Consider the following 19,531-nt stretch of genomic DNA (forward strand, 5'->3'; position numbering starts at 1 on the left):
CTTAATTCTCATTAGGGTTGCGGGGGTGCTGGAGCCTATCCCAGCCGTCTTCGGCCACTAGGCGGGATCACCCTGAATTGGTTGCCAGCCAATTGCAGGGACAAACAACCATTCGCACTCACACTCATGGTACAATTTGGAGTGTTCATTCAGCCTGCCATGTTAGTTTAATATTTTCAGCATTTTTTTGAACACAATAACAGAGTAATTAACAAGTAATGCTCATAACAAGTGCAGGGCTCATTTCAAATATGACATAGTCACTATAAATGTTGATTGGATGTTTAAAAGTTCATTACCTGTGGCAAAGCCAATCCAATCTTGTCATACATCAGCATGATTCGGTTACGTCGCTTCACATGGAAGTCCTTAACTGATTTACTGCCATTCACAAATTTATTCACAATGCCATTCACACATTTATTCAGGAATTGAAATGCTTTGTTTGGGTTTTGTTTTGTCATGCAGGGGTGGGGAGCAGTGACGTGCAGTCAGGGGAGGCAGGTGAGGCACAGCCTCACCTGCCATCATGGAAATATGACAAAATAAATTAAACGCTTATATTTATTTAGTGACTTGTACTTTAACATTCTTTTCCATTTAACTTCACCATTTTTGGATTTTTTTTTTTTTCAAAATCGCTGAATTTTCACATTTAGCGTTCAAATACAAAGTAGAGACACCAACCGGCTGAGCCTCACCATGGATCGTGCAATCACTATGCTAACATTGCTGGCTTGCTCTGCAGTGAGACCGCATTGCTGTCCCGCTGCATATTGCTATTAAAGTGTTCAAAAGCTTTTAGTGTATGATGTATATAATGTACAGTCACTGTACATTATAAACACTGTTGTACAGTGTTGATTTTATTTTATTTTTATCAAAACTATGTGCATAGGTGACGCACACAGTTCTCCTGCCTCATTACAGGGGGCGCTGGTGATTACAGATTCTTCTTGCGTCCAGTAATTTTTTCGTGTTGCTTGGCCTTATTTTCAGAATGGAGGATTGTATATTGTATTGTATATAAATTGAAAGAATTTTCTAAACAGGACTTTCAATCGAAGCAGGAGATAATAATTAAAGGGTGACCAACACCGGACTGTATAGCTCACAAACGGTGAGGGATGAATGTAAATCTCCTGGACAGCTTCTGAAGCTTTTTGGCCAAGAAGGGTCTCATTGAAACTATTCCTGAAGCGACAAAGTTGCTAGAGCATCAGTGGAGCGGTCATTCTCAAAAGACTTAAAAAAACATAGTCGGAACAGGACTGATCAAGGACGACTTTCTACACTGGCAGTGATCTCCATTGAGACAGAGAGACTTGGATTTCATTTATAAGTAAAGGTAACATGATAATATTTTTTTTTCTCTCTGCTACAGTTTGTATACAGTATATAAAGAATGCTGACATGACATTTTAAACAAAACACGTTAACTGTTGCCAATCAAATGGTGAATAAGCTACTCTGTTGAGTTCATATGTTTGTAAATCTGACTGTGATGACGTCAGTGCCTCACAAGCCCGTCACAGGTGGGGAGGGTGTGCCGATAAAGCACTGGTCAGACCTCTGCCAAGTGTATTAATTCTACATGTGGGCCAGGCGTTATTGATCCAATGACGGAGGCTGCGGGCCAGACTGGACATGTCTTTCTTAGAATTAGTAGGGCACTACTGTCTCCCTATTGCGCAATGCTGAGGAACAAATTGAAAAATGACATTGGACGTGTCACACGTGGAAATACAAACACTGTTTTGACTGTTTGTCCATATGTGCCGTGCGATTGGCTGTCAACAAGTTAAAGATGTACGCTATCAATTACCCTAAATCGCTGGCATAGGCTGCAGTGCGCCTTGTGACAATTGTGAGGATAAGCGGATCAGAAAATGTATGGGTGCATGGATGGATGAACAATGATTGTCATGTTTCGTAACCCCTATTGGCAATGTGATTCTTTTCAATTCAGAAAATGAGCTTTCAGGATGCAGACGTTTCAAAAAACAAAGTTGGACAATACCAAATGCGTGTGCCTTGGCTAAAAAAAATAAATGTTCTCTGTTTGTTGTTGAATTGCTTTTCTTAGTATCTTCTCCGGGGTCAATCTGGGAGCAAGCAGTCACTTCAGCGACTTTCTGGATGGCCTTGGTCCGGCTCAGTTGGTGGGAAGGCAAACACTTGCGACACCTGCAATCGGTGAGATTGTGCACATGCTCACCTTGTTTAGTTGCATTGTTTGCTTTCAACCGCACCAATTGAGAATAGTTGCCATTGGTTATTCTAGTATACTTTTGGTTTTATTTCAGCACTGGTTTTCAGGAGACTTTTCCGAGTGCATTTCGTACACATTATTTCATGCTCATGATTGAAATCCACTGCCCCCAACAAAACATGATTCCTTCATATTACATTTAAAGCCAGTCGTAGTCTTACTTTTTACTATTTTTAACTATTTAACTATTTGTTTTTGTTTTTTTCCAGGTGATATCCAGATAGGTATGATGGAAAAAAAAGGCCAGCTGGAGGTCGAAGTTATCAGAGCACGAGGTCTTGTTCAAAAACCAGCATCGAAATCCCTCCCTGGTAAAAGTTGTCCTGGAATTCAAATAATTTAAGTGTTGAATCACACTCTTCCTCCAAAGACATGATGATCTTTTACGATATCAATTTGGTGACGTGTGACAAAGCCGGGTGCTTCACTTTTTTTTTTCTTCTATTGAGAGCAACAATAGCAAGGTCACGTGAGTGCTCATGAGCAGTGGAAATTGAATACTACCGGGATGAGAATTTTTCGCCGATCTGCGGATTTCTGACTTTTTCTGACCAAAATTACGAGATAAGACTAAATATGTATTCTCACTTTTTCGCTGTTCATTTCCTGTTTCGGCTTGTGTTGGCGAAAAGCGCCATTTTGATTGGATAATACTGACGCCGGTTTGCGGAAAGCGCCATTTTGATTGGATGTCGAAACAGGGAATCGCCCCCTTTTGAATAAGCGGACAAGTAACAAAAATACAGTTGATTCGCCTTTGTGGAGAGAACAGGTTCAAATTTGACAGATTCTAATTTGCAATGAAACAATAGCATCGATGAAACAGTCGAAAGTCAGTGGCACTATTACAAACCCTATGCTAACGTTAGCATCAATATACACTGTGAGAGGCAGCAGAAAGCAAGCATGCAAGCTAATGAGCTGTGTGCAGCCCAGCTATCAGTGTCCTTGCGTATGTACACGGAAAGTTGACTTTTATTCCGATAGTTTGGCTGAATTTTTACCAATCATAAGTAACAGAAAAAGATATTTATCATGAAGAAAGTTATTTTAATAATAATAATAATAATACATTACATTTTAAGCACCTTTCAAAGCTCTCAAGGACACACTTTACAGTCACAAACAAGCATAGGCACTATAATAAATAAAATATAATCACAAATACAATGCAATAAATTAAATACAATTATAAATAGAAACAAGAGAGAGAGAGCGTCACCGAAAATGCAATTTTAAATAGGTGAGTTTTGAGATGGGACATGAAGGTGGGAAGAGAATCGATGTTGCAAATGTTGGGAGGAAGTGAGTTCCAAAGTTTGGGGGCAGAGCAGCTGAAGCTCTGTCATCCACCGTGCTAAGACGGGCGGGGAGGGGGCCACACAGAGCCGGAGGGAGGAAGAGGATCTGAGGGAACGAGAGGGAAAAGAAATTTGAAGAAAGTCGGATAGGTATGGGGGCAGGTATGGATAGCTTTAAATGTATAAAGAATGTATACTGTTAGCTTTGCTCAAGGTGGATTTGGTACCAACGAGGAGAATTTCAGTATTATCGCTGTTAAGTTTGAGGAAATTATTGATAAACCAGGATTTTATTTTAGAGAGGCAGAGTGAAAGAGAAGAAGGTGGAAGAGAGGCTTCGGGTTTGCTGGAGAGATAGAGCTGGGTGTCATCCGCAAAGCAATGAAATTGTATCCCAAATTTGCGGAGAATATTGCCAAGGGGAAGAAGGTCGGTGATAAAGAGGAGCAGTCCCAGGAAAGAGCCTTGGGGCACACCAGAAGATACAGGAGAGGACTGTGAAGTGAATGAGTTAATTTGGATGAACTGAGAGCGGTCAGGGAGATAAGAGTGGAACCAGCGAAGGGGCGTGTCGGTGATCCCTCAGGGAGGAAAGTCTGTCAGGGAGGATGGGATGAGAAATGGTGTCAAGAGCTGCAGTGAGGCCAAGAAGGATGAGGATGGAGAGCAAACCGGCGTCAGCTGCCAAAAGAAGATCATTCGTGACTTTTAAGAGAGCTGATTCTGTACTGTGGTGGGGGCGGAAACCAGATTGGAATGCTTCGTAGAGATCATTCTGGGAGAGGCGAGAGCGTAGCTGAGAATACACAACGTTTTCTAGGATTTTGGAAATAAAAGGAAGGTGAGAAATGGGGCGAAGGTTCTTGAAGTCATTGGGATCAGATCCAGGCTTTTTAAGAATTGGTGTTGAGGGGGACAGGGACAATTCCTGAAGACAGCGAGCCGTGAATAATTGCTGAAATGAATGGAAGGAGAGATGGCAAGCAGGATTTGACCTGAAGTGCCGGGAGGGGACCGAATTGACAGGAAACATTCTTGGATTTAGTTATGAGCTTCGCGATTGCAGAGGGATGAGGGAGATCAAAAGAGGATAAGAGATGAGAGGGATTAGGAAGGTTAGGGGAGGGATACAGAGGAGCCAAGATGCTGGTGGATTTTCTTGACTTTTTCAGGAAAGAATAGAAGGAGAGACTTGCAAATGTGAGAGGAATAAAAGTGTGGCTAGAGAGAGACAGGGGGTTGAAAATTTCTGTTATAAAGAGAAAAGAGAGCCCGAGTATTTCCAGTATTTGAGTCAACGAGTCCAGAGTACAACTTTAGCAAGCATTATGGTACTTGACATGATTGATTTTCACGGGCCGAATAAAACGATGTGGCTGGCCAGTATTAATTGCTGTTGCTGATGTAGTGGTACACTTGCCCAACTTGTGTGCGGACAATGTGGAATCAGTTCCCTCTTCGTGACTTTGTACATGTGGAGATTTAAATGTTCAAATCCCACTTGCGCACAATTGTCTTAAAAAAATTCCGGTTGTTTCATGTCATTCGCAAAAAATGTCGCTGACACATGGCATTCGTGGTTAATTTTACATCTGTGTGACATTTCTGAGACTTGGCGTTTTGAGGTCTGAAGTACAGCTGCATGACAGCTTCCATTGACCTGGTCGGCCCCAATTCTCACCCAAAGTCCCGTGTTGGGTCCCCTTTAAAGTAAAACATGTAGTTTTTCTCCATTCATTCTTGTTTTTGTTTTCTCTTTTGCCCAGCACCTTATGTTAAGGTCTACCTGTTGAATAATGGAGCATACGTAGCCAAAAAGAAAACCAAGATTGCACGGAAAACACTTGACCCACTGTATCAGCAAGCACTGCTGTTTGAGGACAGCCCACAGGGTAAAGTATTGCAGGTGAGGAGAAATTATAGGATTTAATCGTTGTGATTAGTTCTTGTTTCCCTACATTGAAAATATGAATAATTTGAGCCGGTGGAAGTCAATCAGCCTAGCAACTGTTTTTCTTTTTTTTCACCTCCTTCAGGTGATCGTATGGGGGGACTATGGCCGCATGGACCATAAAAGCTTCATGGGAGTCGCACAAATCCTCCTGGAGGAACTGGACTTGTCAAGCACAGTAATCGGTTGGTACAAGTTGTTCCCACCTTCCTCTTTGGTGGATCCGACTCTGGCTTCCGTCACGCGGAGAGCTTCTCAGTCATCACTCGACAGCTCCTCCGGACCGCCTGGTGTCAGATCCTAGCGGACCAACAAAACTCTGTGAGTTACAAAGTCATGAACCACACCGTCAGAAGGGAGGCAAACTTGCAGCAGGACTAAAACAATCAGAAAACACATCACGCAACGAGAAAGCTTTGTTGAGATTAGACAATCACTACAATTGTGGTTCATTCCGTCTGTTCCACAGAGTACTGTTTTTCAGTGTTCCATCACAATTTAAAGAAAGGTCTCTGTGTTTCCTTTGCGTATGCTGAAGATCGGGGGCTGTCTCCAAATGACAGGTCGTAGCTTTCAAGTTGAGCTGATAAGGTGAATAAGAGATGACTGCCAAGTGACAAACCAAGCAGGGTGGCTTTTAGAAAAGCAATGAAATGTATGTGAGCGTTGGAATGTATGAACCTGAGACAGAGGTCACCTCCCCCACCCCACCACAACTGCAGGGAGTGAGTGTTGTGGCATCCTATCTGCAGGGGCCTCAGCTAGCACCCCATCAGGCTGCCAGCAATTCTGCCCACGAGCAGGGGGCTTCCATGTGGGTAGTTAGTCTGGAAGCGCACGGCCTTCTTCTGGTGCCTACTCCCTGAAGCTAAGTCACTGGTCCCCCCCCCCCTCTCTCTATCTCTCTCTCTGTGTCTCTCTCTCTCTCTCTCTCTCTCTCTCTCTCTCTCTCTCTCTCTCTCTCTCTCTCTCTCTCTCTCTCTCTCTCTCTCTCTCTCTCTCTCTCTCTCTCTCTCTCTCTCTCTCTCTCTCTCTCCCTCTCTCTCAAAAGGTCCTCTTTTCAAAATGTTTACCGTGGCTACGCGAAAGCCATACTTTGTCTTTGTGTGTTTGCTTTGTTGTCTTTTATTCCTGTTACTTTTGCACAAAATGATTTTAGCGTGTGTTTGATGCTCATGATATGTTGTCAGTCTGGTACGTGCATGAGAGAAAATACACAAGCGCTAAAAAAAAGATATGGAACTGTTTATTGTCTGCAAGTCTTGTGCAGATGACGGGGACTGGTGATTAAGACACATCTGAGACTTTTAAACATATGATTAAATGAAGTTGTCCTTGTAATGGTCTGTGTGATGGATGACCAACAATTACAACATTGTGATACAACCACACCATGTCACAGAAATAAATCATCACTGTAAAACATGAAAAATAGTTTTTTTAAACCAAAGGAAAACTTGGGTATCATTACACCCTCACCTGCACGTGTTTAATTATTTAAGTAATTAACGAATGTATTTATTTATTTATTTATTTATTCACCTTTATGTTTTGGGGGGAATTATACACAAGCACAACATTTTTCTCACAATGATTTTTTTACAACTAAAAGTTTAACTAAAAAAAAAAAAAAAAACCTAGTTTCGAAAAGAGAAATAAAACAAAAACTCACACACTGATTCTGTTCATTTCGGTGTCGTTAGTCTAAAACATAAAAGAGAAATTGCTCGCATTATATTGTTCAACACTGTTAAGGTGAAAGTCGCCCATCGGACTGATGAGTCTGGACAACAACATCAATTCATTTTCCATTCCAACTGCTGACCCTTGTCAATTTTGTACCAAAAGGGCTTATTTGACATGCATGCCATTTTATTTATTTCTTTTGGAAAATCAACCACATGAAGAAAAAGATGCTGAAGTACATACGTTAGGCGTTTTTTCCCCCCACTAACTGGAGGGCCGCTTGTGTGTTGCATGCAGTTGTGCAGTTTGCTCATAATTGAATATTCACAAAGTAAAACCAAGAAACGAAAGCCATCATCACAAATGCATTGGAAGCCAGTCGTAGTCTTACTTTTTACTATTTTTAACTATTTAACTATTTGTTTTTGTTTTTTTCCAGGTGATATCCAGATAGGTATGATGGAAAAAAAAGGCCAGCTGGAGGTCGAAGTTATCAGAGCACGAGGTCTTGTTCAAAAACCAGCATCGAAATCCCTCCCTGGTAAAAGTTGTCCTGGAATTCAAATAATTTAAGTGTTGAATCACACTCTTCCTCCAAAGACATGATGATCTTTTACGATATCAATTTGGTGACGTGTGACAAAGCCGGGTGCTTCACTTTTTTTTTTCTTCTATTGAGAGCAACAATAGCAAGGTCACGTGAGTGCTCATGAGCAGTGGAAATTGAATACTACCGGGATGAGAATTTTTCGCCGATCTGCGGATTTCTGACTTTTTCAGACCAAAATTACGAGATAAGACTAAATATGTATTCTCACTTTTTCGCTGTTCATTTCCTGTTTCGGCTTGTGTTGGCGAAAAGCGCCATTTTGATTGGATAATACTGACGCCGGTTTGCGGAAAGCGCCATTTTGATTGGATGTCGAAACAGGGAATCGCCTCCTTTTGAATAAGCGGACGAGTAACAAAAATACAGTTGATTCGCCTTTGTGGAGAGAACAGGTTCAAATTTGACAGATTCTAATTTGCAATGAAACAATAGCATCGATGAAACAGTCGAAAGTCAGTGGCACTATTACAAACCCTATGCTAACGTTAGCATCAATATACACTGTGAGAGGCAGCAGAAAGCAAGCATGCAAGCTAATGAGCTGTGTGCAGCCCAGCTATCAGTATCCTTGCGTATGTACACGGAAAGTTGACTTTTATTCCGATAGTTTGGCTGAATTTTTACCAATCATAAGTAACAGAAAAAGATATTTATCATGAAGAAAGTTATTTTAATAATAATAATAATAATACATTACATTTTAAGCACCTTTCAAAGCTCTCAAGGACACACTTTACAGTCACAAACAAGCATAGGCACTATAATAAATAAAATATAATCACAAATACAATGCAATAAATTAAATACAATTATAAATAGAAACAAGAGAGAGAGAGCGTCACCGAAAATGCAATTTTAAATAGGTGAGTTTTGAGATGGGACATGAAGGTGGGAAGAGAATCGATGTTGCAAATGTTGGGAGGAAGTGAGTTCCAAAGTTTGGGGGCAGAGCAGCTGAAGCTCTGTCATCCACCGTGCTAAGACGGGCGGGGAGGGGGCCACACAGAGCCGGAGGGAGGAAGAGGATCTGAGGGAACGAGAGGGAAAAGAAATTTGAAGAAAGTCGGATAGGTATGGGGGCAGGTATGGATAGCTTTAAATGTATAAAGAATGTATACTGTTAGCTTTGCTCAAGGTGGATTTGGTACCAATGAGGAGAATTTCAGTTTTTTTTCGCTGTTAAGTTTGAGGAAGTTATTGATAAACCAGGATTTAATTTCAGAGAGGCAGAGTGAAAGAGAAGAAGGTGGAAGAGAAGCTTCAGGTTTGCTGGAGAGATAGAGCTGGGTGTCATCCGCAAAGCAATGAAATTGTATCCCAAATTTGCGGAGAATATTGCCAAGGGGAAGAAGGTCGGTGATAAAGAGGAGCAGTCCCAGGAAAGAGCCTTGGGGCACACCAGAAGATACAGGAGAGGACTGTGAAGTGAATGAGTTAATTTGGATGAACTAAGAGCGGTCAGGGAGATAAGAGTGGAACCAGCGAAGGGGCGTGTCGGTGATCCCTATGGAGGAAAGTCTGTCAAGGAGGATGGGATGAGAAATGGTGTCAAGAGCTGCAGTGAGGCCAAGAAGGATGAGGATGGAGAGCAAACCGGCGTCAGCTGCCAAAAGAAGATCATTCGTGACTTTTAAGAGAGCTGATTCTGTACTGTGGTGGGGGCGGAAACCAGATTGGAATGCTTCGTAGAGATCATTCTGGGAGAGGCGAGAGCGTAGCTGAGAATACACAACTTTTTCTAGGATTTTGGAAATAAAAGGAAGGTGAGAAATGGGGCGAAGGTTCTTAAAGTCATTGGGATCAGATCCAGGCTTTTTAAGAATTGGTGTTGAGGGGGACAGGGACAATTCCTGAAGACTGCGAGCCGTGAATAATTGCTGAAATGAATGGAAGGAGAGATGGCAAGCAGGATTTGACCTGAAGTGCCGGGAGGGGACCGAATTGACAGGAAACATTCTTGGATTTAGTTATGAGCTTCGCGATTGCAGAGGCATGAGGGAGATCAAAAGAAGATAAGAGATGAAAGGGATTAGGAAGGTTAGGGGAGGGATACAGAGGAGCCAAGATGCTGGTGGATTTTCTTGACTTTTTCAGGAAAGAATAGAAGGAGAGACTTGCAAATGTGAGAGGAATAAAAGTGTGGGGGGAGAGAGACAGGGGGTTGAAAATTCTGTTATAAAGAGAAAAGAGAGCCCGAGTATTTCCAGTATTTGAGTCCAGAGTACAACTTTAGCAAGCATTATGGTACTTGACATGATTGATTTTCACGGGCCGAATAAAACGATGTGGCTGGCCAGTATTAATTGCTGTTGCTGATGTAGTGGTACACTTGCCCAACTTGTGTGCGGACAATGTGGAATCAGTTCCCTCTTCGTGACTTTGTACATGTGGAGATTTAAATGTTCAAATCCCACTTGCGCACAATTGTCTTAAAAAAATTCCGGTTGTTTCATGTCATTCGCAAAAAATGTCGCTGACACATGGCATTCGTGGTTAATTTTACATCTGTGTGACATTTCTGAGACTTGGCGTTTTGAGGTCTGAAGTACAGCTGCATGACAGCTTCCATTGACCTGGTCGGCCCCAATTCTCACCCAAAGTCCCGTGTTGGGTCCCCTTTAAAGTAAAACATGTAGTTTTTCTCCATTCATTCTTGTTTTTGTTTTCTCTTTTGCCCAGCACCTTATGTTAAGGTCTACCTGTTGAATAATGGAGCATACGTAGCCAAAAAGAAAACCAAGATTGCACGGAAAACACTTGACCCACTGTATCAGCAAGCACTGCTGTTTGAGGACAGCCCACAGGGTAAAGTATTGCAGGTGAGGAGAAATTATAGGATTTAATCGTTGTGATTAGTTCTTGTTTCCCTACATTGAAAATATGAATAATTTGAGCCGGTGGAAGTCAATCAGCCTAGCAACTGTTTTTCTTTTTTTTCACCTCCTTCAGGTGATCGTATGGGGGGACTATGGCCGCATGGACCATAAAAGCTTCATGGGAGTCGCACAAATCCTCCTGGAGGAACTGGACTTGTCAAGCACAGTAATCGGTTGGTACAAGTTGTTCCCACCTTCCTCTTTGGTGGATCCGACTCTGGCTTCCGTCACGCGGAGAGCTTCTCAGTCATCACTCGACAGCTCCTCCGGACCGCCTGGTGTCAGATCCTAGCGGACCAACAAAACTCTGTGAGTTACAAAGTCATGAACCACACCGTCAGAAGGGAGGCAAACTTGCAGCAGGACTAAAACAATCAGAAAACACATCACGCAACGAGAAAGCTTTGTTGAGATTAGACAATCACTACAATTGTGGTTCATTCCGTCTGTTCCACAGAGTACTGTTTTTCAGTGTTCCATCACAATTTAAAGAAAGGTCTCTGTGTTTCCTTTGCGTATGCTGAAGATCGGGGGCTGTCTCCAAATGACAGGTCGTAGCTTTCAAGTTGAGCTGATAAGGTGAATAAGAGATGACTGCCAAGTGACAAACCAAGCAGGGTGGCTTTTAGAAAAGCAATGAAATGTATGTGAGCGTTGGAATGTATGAACCTGAGACAGAGGTCACCTCCCCCACCCCACCACAACTGCAGGGAGTGAGTGTTGTGGCATCCTATCTGCAGGGGCCTCAGCTAGCACCCCATCAGGCTGCCAGCAATTCTGCCCACGAGCAGGGGGCTTCCATGTGGGTAGTTAGTCTGGAAGCGCACGGCCTTCTTCTGGTGCCTACTCCCTGAAGCTAAGTCACTGGTCCCCCCCGCCCCCTCTCTAATCCCAACTGCAAGTCGATGCCATGTCCGCCAGTCAGGTGCTGAACGTCTCTGGAAAAGAATCAGAAGATTACGTTGACGCTGTCCTTCACACTCTCAAACAGATGTACTGTAGTTCCTGAGTAAGCAGACCTCACCACCCCTCCTGTTGTTATTCCACACCATTGTATACCTCCAAGGAGCTGGTGTATCAATAAATATGTACAGTGCAAATGCAAATCAAATCTAGTAATATGGAACTATAACAGTGTTGTCAGATAGGGTCGGTGTAACGATGTATGAAAGCAAAAAAAAAAAGAAAAAATAAATTGGTGAGCCAGTGATACACTGTAAATATTAAGCATCCATTCACCTTGCGGCCAAGTCATTTCATGAGGATTCATTAATCCGATGTTGAGGACCATGCAGTCACGCAATGGGACAACTCAAGGTCGTATGTACACTTGGTTTTACCAAGTGGTTTTGGATTGGATTGGGTTGGATTTGCCTTTATTAGTCTCGCAGTGGAGAAATTTACATTTCACAGCAGCAAAGTTAAAGGTTGACCATGGAAACAAACTAGTATGGATGAGATGTCTCAATGATCACTTCAACTTTCAACCCTCTGTAGTAATCCCAGAACGGTCCTGTCCAATTTTGAACTTTTTGTTCTTGCTGTCAGTATTAAGAGGAAAACAATGATTGTTTCACTGGAAAAAAAATGAAAAAAAGGTCAGGCCTTTTGATTGCATCATTTCTTGTTTGTATAACAGCTGTGACTCAAATGATGTGTATGTTTTATATTTCAAAAGGTTAATTTTTATTATTTAAAAATAAAAAGAATGTGGGGAAGAAATATGCTCATCTCTTCATTTTTCCACTTTCTCTGCAGTCTCGTGATGACGTCAAAGTTTCATTAGGGAAGTTGTGAGATCACCCAGGAAACACCCCGTTGTTATCGAGCAATGCATGGATTGTAATATGCATTGAATATATCGATGAAAAGGTTTCTTCAGCCGTGTTTGTGCCATGTTTCTGTTGAAGTGCAGGATTGGAGGCGAAATACACTTGGTTCAGTACGCAATCTGGCGATGGGTCCCAGAGTGTCTTAGTAGGGGAGATTGAACTCAGCTCCCAACAACTCCAACACACTGAAAAGGTGTTGCAAAGCTCCAAACACATAATGCACGCACGCACACATGTCAGGATGCTGAGGCAGCACACCTGACTCTCAGAGGTATGTCCATTTTCAGTTATTTGGAAGCCCTCCTGTCACGTCACTCGAGGCTCGAGGGCTGGGCTCGAGTGACGAAAGGACAGCGGGGAGTGCGGATCCAAAATACACGGCGAGACAGATACTCTGATACAAAAGTCTTTACTGAGGCACGCATGAAAAAATAACAAACAGGGAAGAGTGGAGGAAGATAACTAAAAGACAGCAGACCTGGCAACACGGAAGTGGAAAAGGCAATGTCCAAAAATACTCCGACAGAAAACGGTAGTGAGCGGCAGACAGATATAGGCAGAAGGCACAATCAGTGAATGACAATCAGCTGTGGGAACCCAGGTGAATGATGATTGGAGGGGCCGTCTCCCAAGAATGTCGGAGGAGGTGACAGGAGGGGCGGGGCGCGCCCCGGATGGCAGCGAGATGTGACAGTGCCCCCCCCTCAAGGGACGCCTCTCGGCGGCCCCCCAGGTTTGGATGGGTGAGCCGCATGGAAGGCCCGGGTGAGGGATGGGTCGAGGATCCAGGAACGTGGGACCCATTGACGTTCCTCAGGTCCATAGCCCTCCCAGTCGACCAGGTACTGCACTCCTCTGCCCCTGCGCCTGGAGTCCAGTATCTCCCACACGGTGTAGACTGGTCCGTCGTCCAATATCCGGGGGGGAGGTGGGGGGGCGGGCGTGGGGGCTAAGGGGCTGGTCTCCACTGGCTTGAGGAGGGAAACATGAAAAACGGGGTGGATCCTCATGGTGGGTGGCAGCCGGAGCCTCACCGAGACAGGGCTGAGGATGGCCTCGATGGGGAAGGGACCCGTGAAGCGTGGGCCCAGCTTGGCTGAAGACCCTGCCAGCCTAAGGTCCCTCGTCGACAGCCACACCTCCTGCCCGACCTGGTAGTTGGGTGCCTGTCTCCGGTGACGGTCCGCCACCCGCTGGTTCCGGGATGCGGTGCGTGTCAGGGCGTCCCTGGTCTCCTTCCAGACTCGGTGGGCCCGTCTGAGGTGATGTTCAATAGACGGGACCTCCACCTGGCCCTCCTGAGTGGGAAACAAGGGCGGCTGATAGCCACAGGCGGACATAAATGGGGACCGACCTGTGGCTGCGGAGACCAGGGAGTTGTGGGCGTACTCCACCCAGGGTAGGTGCAGGGCCCACGACGCCGGGTTGTGGAGGCACACGCACCGGAGGGCCGCCTCCAGGTCCTGGTTCTTCCTCTCCGTCTGTCCGTTGGTCTGGGGATGGTATCCAGACGACAGGCTCGCCGATGCCCCTAGGGACCGACAGAAACGTCTCCATACCTTGGACACGAACTGCGGTCCCCGATCCGACACGATGTCCGTCGGAATCCCGTGGAGACGGACGACGTGGTTAACCAGGAGTTGAGCCGTCTCGATGGCGGACGGCAACCTGGTTAACGGGACGAAGTGGGCCGACTTGGAGAATCGGTCCACAACAGTAAGGACGACCGTCTTGCCACGGGAGGGGGGGAGGCCTGTCACGAAGTCGACGGAGATGTGGGACCAGGGTCTAGACGGTACCGGTAGCGGCCGGAGGAGTCCTGCCGGGGGCTGATGGGAGGCTTTCCCACAGGCACAGGTCGGGCAGGCCTTCACGAAGAGGGTGATGTCCCTCCGGAACCCCGGCCACCAGAATCGTTGGGCGATGAGTTGGATCGTCCTGTTGACCCCCGGGTGACAGGCAATCCTGGAGGTGTGCCCCCAGACGAGCACCTCCGTGCGAAGAGTGGGGGGGACGAACAGGCGATCCTTCGGACAGCCCCTGGGGATGGGGGTCGTCCCCTGGGCTTGCTGGACTTTTCTCTCAACCTCCCACCTCAGGGCACCCACTATGCGCTGGGCCGGCAGAATGTTGGTGGTGGTCTCCTCCTTTTCTGCCGGCTCATGGATGCGGGATAGGGCATCGGGCTTGGTGTTCTGTGACCCTGGGCAGTAGGTGAGAGAAAAGTTAAAACGGGTGAGGAAGAGTGACCATCGGGCCTGACGGGAGTTCAGTCTCTTGGCCGACCGGATGGCCGCCAGGTTCTTATGGTCAGTGAAGACGGTGAAGGGGTGTTTCGCTCCCTCAAGCCAGTGTCTCCATTCCTGCAGGGCCAGGACGACCGCCAGCAGTTCCCGGTTGCCGACGTCGTAGTTGGCCTCAGCGGGGCTGAGCCGGCGGGAGAAGAAGGCGCATGGGCGTAGCTTCTGGTCTGTGGGAGAGCGCTGGGAAAGGACGGCCCCTACTCCGGACTCGGATGCGTCAACCTCGACCGTGAACGGGAGATCCGGGTCGGGATGACGCAGAACAGGGGGATTGGTGAAGGCTAGACGGAGGCGATTGAATGCCCCCTCAGCATCGGGCGTCCACCTGAAGGGAATCTTGGTGGACGTGAGGTTAGTGAGGGGGAGTGCCTTCTGACTATACCCGCGTATGAAGCGGCGGTAGAAGTTGGCAAACCCCAAAAATCGCTGAAGCTGTTTCCGCGTCTTTGGGATCGGCCATTCCACCACCGCTTTGGTTTTAGTAGGGTCGGCCCTGAGCTGCCCCCGCTCCACGATGAACCCTAGGAAGGACAGAGAGCGGACATGGAACTCACACTTCTCTGCCTTCACATAGAGCCGGTTTTGCAGGAGCCGCGCCAGGACCCGTCGGACGTGTTGCCGGTGCTCCTCTGCGGAACGAGAAAAAATGAGGATATCGTCAAGATAAACAAAAACAAAAACATTGAGGAAGTCCCTGAGCACATCATTGATCAAATTTTGGAAGACGGCGGGCGCGTTCGTGAGTCCGAACGGCATCACCAGATATTCAAAATGTCCTAACGGTGTCTTAAATGCAGTTTTCCATTCATCCCCCTCCCGGATGCGGACCAAGTGGTACGCGCTACGGAGGTCTAATTTGGAAAAAATGGTTGCTGATTGAAGGGGCGTGAAGGCTGAGTCCATGAGGGGGAGGGGGTATTTGTTACGGATGGTGATGTCGTTCAGACTCCGATAATCGACACACGGACGCAGGGTTCCGTCCTTCTTGTCAATGAAGAAGAACCCTGCGCCCAGCGGAGACCGAGACGGCCGAATGAGTCCCGCCGCGAGGGAGGAGTCTATGTAAGTGCTCAGGGCTTCCCGTTCCGGTTGTGAGATGTGGAAAAGTCTGGAGTCCGGTAATGGAGCCCCTGGCTGCAAGTCAATAGCACAGTCATACGGTCGGTGGGGCGGCAGGGATTGGGCGTTGTCCTTGCTGAACACCTCCCGCAGGTCGTGGTAGCAGTGTGGTACGCCCTTGAGGCAGATGGCCTCAGGCGGTCCACCGCGGGAGGCGTCTCGCCCTGCCGTAGCCGACCGTAGGCAGTTGGCGTAGCAGTAGGGGCTCCAGCCCTGAATGGTGGGACCCTCCCAGGATATCGACGGGTCGTGGGTATTGAGCCAGGGGAGACCCAATACCAACGGCGCATTCCGGGAGGGCATAACAAAAAATTGGCGGTGCTCGACGTGGTTCCCCGCGACCCGGAGTTTGAGCGGGGCCGTGAGGTGGGTGACTCGGGCTAACAGTCTGCCGTCCAGGTCGACCATCTCCTTTGGGGGGTGGAGATCGATCAGCTGGCAGCCCAACGAGTCCGCCAGCTGGGGGTCTATGATGCACCCTTCGGCCCCCGAGTCCACTAGGGCCCGCACGGTTTGGGAGCTGGACGGGCCGATTAATTCGCTGTCCAGCTCCAACCGCGTAACAGGTGTCGTGGATTTGACCTCCAGAGGTCGCTGTGGTCGCCGTCTAGTCGGGGATTTGCGTGGACCTGAGGTCTTCGCCTGGGGGCCTTGGGTGCGACGAGCCCCGGGGGTAGGGCGATCGTTTCCCCCCCCTATGATCATGGGTTCGGGGGATCCCTCCAGGCGCCGCACACGCTCGCTGCCGGGTGTGGGAGATCTGGACCGGCTGCGTGGCTGTCTGGGCCGTCGGCCGCGCTGCTCCCTCTGTCGCTCCCGAAGGCGGTGATCCAGGCCGATGACTATGGCGACCAGGTCGTCGAAGGTGGTGCCCGCGTCGCGGGTAGCCAACTCGTCCTTGAGGTCGGTGTTCAATCCGCGACGAAACACCCCCCTCAACGCTCGGTCGCCGTAGCCGCTGCCAGCGGCCCGGATGCGGAAGTCGACGGAGTATTCCGCGGCTGAACGGGCCCCTTGGACGCAGTCCAGTAGTCTCCCCTCCGCTTCGGACTCCGTCACCGGATGATGGAAAACCCGGCGTAACTCGGCGACGAAGTCCGGGTACGAGGTGCGCAGCTCCGGTCGGGATTCTCGGATGGCCAGCACCCACGTCTCGGCTTCTCCCGTGAGCAGGCTGGTGATGAAGGCTACCTTCGCCTCATCGCTAACGCAGGCGTAGGGATGTTGCTCAAACACGAGCGTGCACTGCATTAAAAACTGAGCGCAGCGCCCGGTTTCGCCTGCGTAGCGGGAGGGCAGAGGAAATTGGGGAGCGTGCCTACTCACGGGCGGGGAAGACTTGGCCGTGAGAGCGGAAATGCGTGCCTCCGCCGCCTCGAAGCGTTGAGCCAGCCTGGTGGTAATTTGGCTGATTTCCGCGATGGCTCGGGCCAGCTGGCTCGAACGCTCCGCTTGCTCGGTGAGGGCGGCGAGATATCTGTCTTCGCCGGCGGGATCCATAGGTGGTCGGAGTATTATGTCACGTCACTCGAGGCTCGAGGGCTGGGCTCGAGTGACGAAAGGACAGCGGGGAGTGCGGATCCAAAATACACGGCGAGACAGATACTCTGATACAAAAGTCTTTACTGAGGCACGCATGAAAAAATAACAAACAGGGAAGAGTGGAGGAAGATAACTAAAAGACAGCAGACCTGGCAACACGGAAGTGGAAAAGGCAATGTCCAAAAATACTCCGACAGAAAACGGTAGTGAGCGGCAGACAGATATAGGCAGAAGGCACAATCAGTGAATGACAATCAGCTGTGGGAACCCAGGTGAATGATGATTGGAGGGGCCGTCTCCCAAGAATGTCGGAGGAGGTGACAGGAGGGGCGGGGCGCGCCCCGGATGGCAGCGAGATGTGACACCCTCCTTGTCAGCTCCTTGCGAATGAGCAGCTCGTGTAATTTAGGAACCTCTTCATGAGACTCACTGTGCATGACCTGATCATGAACCCACCCAAGTGTCTTTTGAGGTTGTCCTCCATCAGCTTTCTGGGGCATCTCATCACGAAGGATTAGTACGGCCCTCTTCTGGTAAGGATGAAAGTGGTCTCTACTTTTTCTGGTCCGCTCGCTTTTTGAGAGCCCTGGGAGTTTCTTGGAATCATGCCTGACACTCTACCGGCGACCTTTATATTTTTTTCCTCCCTTCTTTTCGGTCCTAGAAATTGCCCATCTCTGGTAGTGTCAGGACAATCTTATCGATCCCTACCCTACCTACAACACATTTTTTTTGTTATTTTTTTGTAACTAAAAGCTAAACTAAACTAAAAGCCTTACCTATTTTCTGAAAATATGTTAGGCTGAGGCGGAATGTAGCCACAAGGGGGCACAAGCCAGTGTCTTATTGTGCCGGTCCCAAGCCCGGATAAATACAGAGGGTTGTGTCAAGAAGGGCATCCGACGTAAAAAATGTTGCCAAAACAAATATGCGAATCAAACCTATGAATCCCATACCGGATCGGTCGAGGCCCGGTTTAACAACGGCTACCAACTACTGTTGGTCGAAGAAGGAGAGGAGGGAGGTGTGCCCGGAGGAAAAGAGAGAAATGGAATGCCACGAGTATAGAACTAGGCCCGGCCACCAGGCACTCTCCAACGAGCCCCATCTCCAGGCCTGGCTCCAGAGAGGGGCCCCGGTGACCCGCGTCCGGCCGGGCAAGGGAAAACTAGGTCCATTCATCTTTTTCTTCATACGGGGTCTTCTGAGTCATACTTTGTCTGGTCCCTCACCCATGCCATGGGTGACCCTACCAGAGGCGTAAAGCCCCAGACAACCTAGCTCCTAGATCATTGGGACACACAAACCCCTCCACCACGATAAGGTGACGAATCATGGAGGGGTTTTACCGTAAATTAAGCAAGAGAGCATTTGTGTTATGTACATCCTTAATTAAAAAAAATCCTTAATACAAAGTTTTTTTTGCGGATTAGTCGTCTTATTGGGTTTCAAATTGTGAAAAATGGGGAATGCAACTTTATTCGCTTTATTCGCTTTTTTCAGCGGAAAGGTCGGTGCTGTTGGACAGTCTGCGGTTGGATGGATGCATGGCTTGAGGAGCCCGCGATAAGAGGAAAGCAGCGTCAGCGCAAAGCGCCAATGCGTATGTGGAACTGTCGCGGCTTGCAATTGAAGCGGATGTATGTGGGACAGGAGATGTGAGACAATGTCTTTTCGTCAATGTATGCTACAGCTTCGTGTTTGCTTTCAGCATTTAGCTTGTAGTAGACGTACAAATTCCACCATGACGTCCCTGATCCACTGCTGACATGGATGCTTTGATCAGAATCAGAATCAGAATCATCTTTATTGCCAAGTATGTAGAACACACAAGGAATTTGTTTCCGGTAGAACACGCTGCACTAGTATCGTTGTCAAAAAAAAAAACTGCTAAGTGGCACTATACAGTTCCATTTTGGCTACTGTTGAAAGAGTTCAAAGAGTTAATGGCTTGGGGGAAGAAGCTGTTTAAATGTCTGCTGGATTTGGTGCGCATGGATCGGTAGCGCCTGCCTGAGGGGAGTAGCTGGAAAAGGTGG

General features: G+C 47.5%; 2 protein-coding genes across 22 annotated transcripts in view; both read left to right on the forward strand.

The window, feature by feature from the left end:
- Nucleotides 1-7,578, forward strand: part of LOC148892018 (regulating synaptic membrane exocytosis protein 1-like) — a 75,897-nt gene extending 68,319 nt beyond the window's left edge. For all 21 annotated transcript variants that reach the window (XM_089007147.1, XM_089007158.1, XM_089007155.1 and 18 more), the window contains 4 exons: nt 2,087-2,196; nt 2,482-2,583; nt 5,340-5,479; nt 5,610-7,578. In XM_089007147.1, the coding sequence (XP_088863273.1) occupies nt 2,087-2,196; nt 2,482-2,583; nt 5,340-5,479; nt 5,610-5,828 (571 nt within the window). In that variant the 3' untranslated portion in view covers nt 5,829-7,578. The remainder of the gene's footprint in view (nt 1-2,086; nt 2,197-2,481; nt 2,584-5,339; nt 5,480-5,609) is intronic.
- Nucleotides 7,426-11,577, forward strand: LOC148892019 (regulating synaptic membrane exocytosis protein 3-like). The gene is made up of 4 exons (XM_089006410.1): nt 7,426-7,453; nt 7,650-7,751; nt 10,500-10,639; nt 10,770-11,577. The coding sequence occupies exons 1-4, from the start codon at nt 7,426-7,428 to the stop codon at nt 10,986-10,988; spliced, it is 489 nt and encodes a 162-aa protein (XP_088862536.1). The 3' UTR covers nt 10,989-11,577.
- The last annotated feature ends 7,954 nt before the right edge of the window (nt 11,578-19,531 follow it).

Source organism: Hippocampus bargibanti, linkage group LG10 (genome assembly GCF_051943395.1).
Source record: "Hippocampus bargibanti isolate YZ-2025 linkage group LG10, ASM5194339v1, whole genome shotgun sequence".
Classification (NCBI taxonomy): domain Eukaryota; kingdom Metazoa; phylum Chordata; class Actinopteri; order Syngnathiformes; family Syngnathidae; genus Hippocampus; species Hippocampus bargibanti.

Coding starts and splice junctions, on each gene's coding strand:
- LOC148892019 (XM_089006410.1), top strand. CDS start 7,426: ATGAAGAAAAAGATGCTGAAGTACATAC. Junction 7,454..7,649: donor AAAGATGCTGAAGTACATAC/GTTAGGCGTTTT, acceptor GTTTTTTTCCAG/GTGATATCCAGATAGGTATG. Junction 7,752..10,499: donor AGCATCGAAATCCCTCCCTG/GTAAAAGTTGTC, acceptor TCTTTTGCCCAG/CACCTTATGTTAAGGTCTAC.